General features: G+C 38.3%; 1 protein-coding gene across 2 annotated transcripts in view; it reads right to left on the reverse strand.

Moving 5' to 3' along the window:
• WARS2 (tryptophanyl tRNA synthetase 2, mitochondrial) overlaps window positions 1–5,396 on the reverse strand; it is a 156,488-nt gene extending 151,092 nt beyond the window's left edge. For both annotated transcript variants that reach the window (XM_006900315.1, XM_006900314.1), the window contains exon 1: window positions 5,288–5,396. In XM_006900315.1, the coding sequence (XP_006900377.1) occupies window positions 5,288–5,377 (90 nt within the window). In that variant the 5' untranslated portion in view covers window positions 5,378–5,396. The remainder of the gene's footprint in view (window positions 1–5,287) is intronic.
• Between the last annotated feature and the right edge of the window lie 999 nt (window positions 5,397–6,395).

Genomic DNA, 6,395 nt, shown 5'->3' on the forward strand with positions numbered 1-6,395 from the left:
CACCAGTATTACTGTTTTCACCATTTCCTAGTTGCAACAGGCATGGTAATTGCTAGGCTAGTGTCCTCAACAATTACTTACTATTACAGTTCTGTATTTTGGCAGTTATAATCAGTAGTTTTCATTCGCTGCTCAAAGACATTTTTAAAGAAGCGTTTCTAATAAGCTAAATCCATTTGCATGGCAAAACCCTGTAGGGAATGGACTCAGACGGAACTTAAAAGGGATTTTTAAGATCTACCGAACATCATTAGTTTCCATATAAGAAAACAAAGCACAGAGGGGTGAAGCAGCCTGTCAAAGTCACACAGTTATCAACTGGCAAAATTTCCAGATGACTGTAGTAAGCTGTTGCTGATAGTTGTCCACGCTGATGTTGGCTCATGTTGCATGCTGAATGGAGAACATATGGTTGTGAGAGAAGCTAAGGGAAAAGTCACTGGTAACACCATTCCAATTCAGTTTCACGAAGATCACAGAAACCTATTCCAATAAACACTAATTGCAAAACATGCAATGCAAATTCTAAAATTTACTAATCTACCATAATGAAGCTCTGATAGCGTGGTGGTAAGGTGAGCTGCCAACCCAAAGGCATGTGGTTCCAAACCACCCAACACTGTACAGGGAAAAGATGGGCAGTCTCCTCCTGTGCAATTTACAGCCTCTGAAAATCTGCTGGAGAGTCAGCTGTAAGTTGGTTCTGATGTGACTGCCCATAACAACAATCCTACCATTAATAGCTGTGTGACATGGGGCAAGTTATAAAACTAACATTTGTTTTCTTGGAAAGGGGCATTAAAGAAAGGGAAATCATAAAGAGGTATAGAAAAATTCATGAAAATAAGAATTATGAGGAGGGAGTGGATATTGAAACTAACGTCACTGTCACAGAACAAAATTTGTATGAGTGGTTGAATGAATTACTAATTTTTTGGTAAACTTTCACTCAAATCACAATACAAAAGAAATTAATAAAAAAATAAAGCCCCATTTTATCATTTTTTAAAGTAAGATGGTAGCCCCTGCCTTAAGGCTTGTTATGAACATTTCTTGCAAAGTGTTTTAACCAAAAATCTGCAAATTCAATCTAATCACAAGAAAACATTAGACAACTGCAACAGATTCATTCTACAAAGTAATTAATCAGTATTCTTAAAAAGTGTCAAGGTCATGAAAGAGTGCTGGAGTGTCATAGACGGGAACAGATCAAGGTGATTTAACAACTAGATGCCATGAGCAGTCCTGGATTTTCTCTCGGATGGGAAAAAAAAATCTAATGAGAAAACTAATGAAACTGGCATGAGATCCAAGTAAACAGCATTGTGTTAATGCCATTTTCTTTATTTTGATAATTACTACGATTATATAAAAAGCTTGATGACATGTTTATAGGAATTCTTTTAATTATTTTTGCCACTTTTCTATAAATTTAAAATATTGTTTTAAAAAATTTTTTTTGAAGTAGTTAATAAACTAACAACCTCGGTTCCTTCATCACATAACTATACTGTTGAATCATTGTGAGAACTGACCACAACACAACTGGCCACAACACAAGCTTTGCTCCTTGGAGGTGAGCATGGCAAAACTTCATTTCAAATATTTTGGGCATCTTGTTAGGAGAGAACATTCCTTGAAAAAAGATATCATGATGGGAAAGGTGGAGAGTCAGTGAACAAGAGGAAGATCCTGAACAAGATGGACTGACACAATGACAGTGAAAACAGGTTCAAGCATGATGAAGATGATGAGGATGGCATAGGATGAGGTTCAGAACTATTGATCATAGGGTCACTATGAGTCATACTTAACTCAGTAGGACCTGACAACAACCATGCTAGTAAACAGTAGAAACTACACACTAGCATGGACCCAAACTATATTCCTTTAGAAGAACATTAAGCTGGGAAGGGTGGAGGGTCAGCGAAGCAATAAGACCATCAACCTGGTGGACTGATATGGTTACTGCTGCAATGGTCTCTTCTGTGTCAGAAGTGTGAGGATAGTGCAGGATAGAAAAGGGTTCACATCTTTTGTTCATAGGGTCACTATGAGTTGTCCTCGACTCAACAGCGCCTAACCACAACAAGTGTTCTGTTGATCTGAAATATAATGTGAATGTCGTATACTTCAACTAGATGCTCTGAAATAATCTTGCAAGAATATCACCTATCAATATTTCAATCATTGTACAATTTGATTATAAGTTAGTGCTTAAAGAAGCATAAATGCTGTTTGATGAATGACAACAGGCTTAACTTTGCTTAATGCCATCAGCATTTAAACATAACATCAGCTATTCATTTCTCTGTTCCTCTGACTACTGTCATCTTGTCAGATGTCAACACTTTTCTGTTGGGGAACACCTGACAAAATAAACCATTTTCATATAAATTGTAGGTTGTCCACAATGAGTAGTGTTTAATAACCCACTATCCCAGCTTTCCCTATTTATTTATTTATTTTTGTGAACTTGGGTTTATAGGTTGTCTTGGAGCACACAAGCATGCCAGGAATGGTGACTAATGGTATAATCAATATCAAGCTTATTGCCCAAGATTTAAAAAAAAATAATTAAAAATAAATAAAAATAGGAAAATAATCTAGGAATCAGCGTGCTCTATCAGTTATAGCTTCTAACAAAGCAATGCTATAGCTTATATGCATTTGCTTCTCATACCAGGAAGCAATTGTACAGACAAAATGAATAATATAGAACTTGTTACCTCTCGATTTTTTATAGAGTTGTCCATATGATAAATACATATTTCTGTTGTATGATTCTCATGCAAAATATATATTTTCTCCCCCCACAAAGTTATGAGATATCATAAAAATGTCTCTACTGCATCTGGTCTAAGAATCCAATTCTTCCTTCACATATTTCGGCATCTGTTCACAGAATCATTTTGACTTCAAAGGAAATTTTTCAGGAGGAAAAGAAGATACATGCAGGAAAAGTGGCCATAAATTTTTAGTAGTCCTTCTCTAAGCCATTTTAATAACATTGCTGTTGGACAAGTGTCTCTCTTAGAAAACTAAAATATGGCAAATGATATTAAAATGACACATTCACTGAGAGATTTATGTTTTAAATTTTTCTAGGTATAAAATTGATAAAGCTTCACTACAGAGTATGTGAACAATATAGTAAGTCTAAAAGAGACAAGTTAAATAATTTTTAATTCACTAGCGACTAAGACAAAACCAAAACAATGGGCTATTTCCCCCCTTTCTTTCTGTGTATTTATATATTTATATACAAACATGATATTATAATCATAATGTGAATAAAGAACTACATTAGTTTAAAAATGTAGGAAGATTTATACTTTAAAAATGTTTCCACTTACATCTCATTTGACTTTTAGTATATTCAAAGCTAAATTAAAGATTTGAACATGCTAATTTGTTCTAAAAATTCTTCACCTTGAGCTGATCAAAATTGATAAATTAAACAATAACTCTATTAATAATGGTACTGAAACAATAGTACAAGTTTAAGAAACCTTTTCTTATGATTTCTTATGATGATTGAGTACCCTAAATATTATGGGTTCTAGTTTGTGTCCCTTTTTATTTTGGTTTCCTGTTCTAAAGATATCCTTAACTGTTGAGTTTGGAAGGGGAAGTTTGGGTATAAATCTTTGTTATTTTGGAAGCATAGATTTTACCATGCTAGCTTGGGAGTGTGGAGGGATGTCGCAGAGGGGAAGGCCCTCTATGAGGTGGATTGATTCGGTGACTGGGGTAATCCGGATAGGTGTGTCAGAGGCAATGCGATTGGCACAGGATGGAGCAGGGTTTAGGGCTGTTCTACATAGGGTCGCTATGAGTCGCAAGCGACTCGACGGCACATAACGACAACAGCAACAGCATTAGCTGTCATGAGTTTCAGTGCTGTGGCTCATTAACAAGTTGGGCTGACAAAGGAAAGATCTGAGTTCAGGGGCAGTTTACTACAGAAAGATATGCACTCTCCTACACGGTTTCATAGCTTCTAGAAATTTGATGATCATCACGACTCAATAGTAGTTGACATGCAGTACTACTAATTATAGTAATGAATGAACAAATTTTAGTGGTTTGCAGAATCAAACTCAAATATAAGAAAAAATATTTGATGGACTTAGCTAATTTTGAATGAACTCTTATATTGCTGTCTGAAATACTCAAATAAAATTTGGATTTTTTTTTTCCAAATAACTTTCTAGTATTTCTAGGTCTCTTTATCCTTGTAAGATGATGAACACTGAAGCTTAGAAAACAGTGTATAAAATGAGAAAAGTTAAGCAGAGTTTAAATCTGTATTTTAATAATTCGCTTTTACTTTAGTAATCATGAAGCTATAATCCCAAAATTTGAACAGCACTAACTTCTCAATCAGTCCAACCCTTCTTAGTTCTATTTTACTAAAGAAAATAAACTCTTGTTACTGTTTATTGGCAGATTGTATTGTCATATGAAACAGCCAAGTGGCAGATAAAGTCCTTGACCCAGAGGTTTCCAACTTTCAGTTGCAGTAAATCTCACACCTATGGATCATGACAATGAATACACAACGATGCCAGGAAAACCTAATTACAGAATCTTAAATTTCTCTCCAGTTCCCACTGTTGTCTCCCTAGATAACATCAAAATGTTTACCACTGAAATTGCGCTTTTGAGTACGCTAAGGAAATGTGTGAAGGAGTGAAAAGAAACAAACATCTTCACACAACAAATTTCCTTTCATTTAGTTGTCTCCCTTTCTTTGTTATGAGGGCAAAAAATCTCTCATACTTAAACACAAAAAGCCATGCGACGTGTCAGGAAAAGTATCTGTGCCTAGAATAGGAGAACGCGATTTGATAGTCCACGGTCCAAATTGCACAATCCCTATCATAAAACGCCTTTTCTAACATCTTGGACGGCCACTGGAATTGCTGTTAGCGAAAGTAAGATTAAACCAGCAGGGGAGTCTGGAAGAAGGTAGTACCAGAATGATCAGGTCTAAGTTTTCTAGCTTTCCGCGTTGCCTGGCAACCACAGCACTGCCGCGAAAATTTCCAAACCACCGAGATTACGTGACAGGTAGTGGCTTGCTCCTCCCACTAGAGGACTTTACGTCACCACGCACCTCAGGAACGTTGTCACGCTCAGGGTAAACGCAGGGTTAGCTGAACTGACGGAAGAAAATGAGTCGATACCCTCCCAGAGAAGGCTAGAAAATAAAAGTAGTTGGAAGGAGGGAAGAAGAATAACAGAATAGGAAGTTAGCCAAAGAAAGACTGTTTTGAGTTACCTGAAAAGAAGGAGCAGGTTGGGTCGCTTTATGAAGTGCCCGGATGAAGCCCCAGCTCCCACGCGCTTTCCGCATTAAGTGCAGCGCCATCTTGAGATGGGCGGGGCTGTCTTGTCTTCATGACGTCACTCCGGAAGCCAGACCCAATGCCACTGCTCCCTTTGCTTCCCGCGCATGCTCGAGTCCTACTGGCCGACTTTTGTGCCACGGCCCGGGGCGTAAGGAGTTTATACAGTAGGTGGAACTAGGAAACAGGTGGGGCTTGGTTCTTGTGTTCTAGGATATAGTCTTCACTCAGGCATCCGAAGGGAGAATTTTCTAGTGTATTAATAGTAGCGATATGTACTGGAAAGAAAGTCTAGTTGTTGCTGTTGTTAGATGCCTGCTAGTCAAGTACGATTCATAGCGACCTTATGAACAACAGACCTGGCCCTTTCCTATCTTGTGCTATCTCATTATCCCTGAAACACTCAAGTCCATTGCTGCAGTCACTATGTCAGTCCACCTTGTTGAGAGTTTTCCTGTCTTTCACTGACTTTCTGCCTTTCCAAGGAATGTTGTTATGTGCCCCTGAGTCTCTTGAGACTCATAGTGACTCTATGCACAACAGCCCTAAACCCTGCTCTATCCTGTGCCAATCGCACTGTCTCTGACACACCCATCCCGATTACCCCAGTCACTGAATCAGTCCACCTTATAGAAGGTCTTCCCCTCCTGGGCTGTCCCTCCACCCTCCCAAGCATGATTTCCCTTTCCAAGGACCGGTCCCTCCTTACAGCATGTCCAAAGTATGTCAGACGAAGCCCCAGAATACTTGCGTTCAAAGAGCAGCCTTCTTTAACCCTCTCCAGGATGAATCTTTTTTTTTTTCCTAGCAGTCCATGGTACCTTTAATACTCTCTTTCAGCACCACAGCTCAAAGGCATCTATTCTCCTTCTGTCCTCCCTAGCCATTGTCCAACTCTCTGATGCATAACAAGTGATTGCAAAGACCATGGCCTGTATCAGGTGCACCTTAGTCTCCAGAGAGACACCATTGTTCTTCAGTACTTTGGAGAGGTCCCTAACAGCAGACTTTCCCATCACAATATGTCTTTTAATTTCCTGA

Source organism: Elephantulus edwardii, unplaced genomic scaffold, assembly GCF_000299155.1.
Source record: "Elephantulus edwardii isolate Elephantulus edwardi_28Jun2011 unplaced genomic scaffold, EleEdw1.0 scaffold00280, whole genome shotgun sequence".
In the NCBI taxonomy this organism is placed as follows: domain Eukaryota; kingdom Metazoa; phylum Chordata; class Mammalia; order Macroscelidea; family Macroscelididae; genus Elephantulus; species Elephantulus edwardii.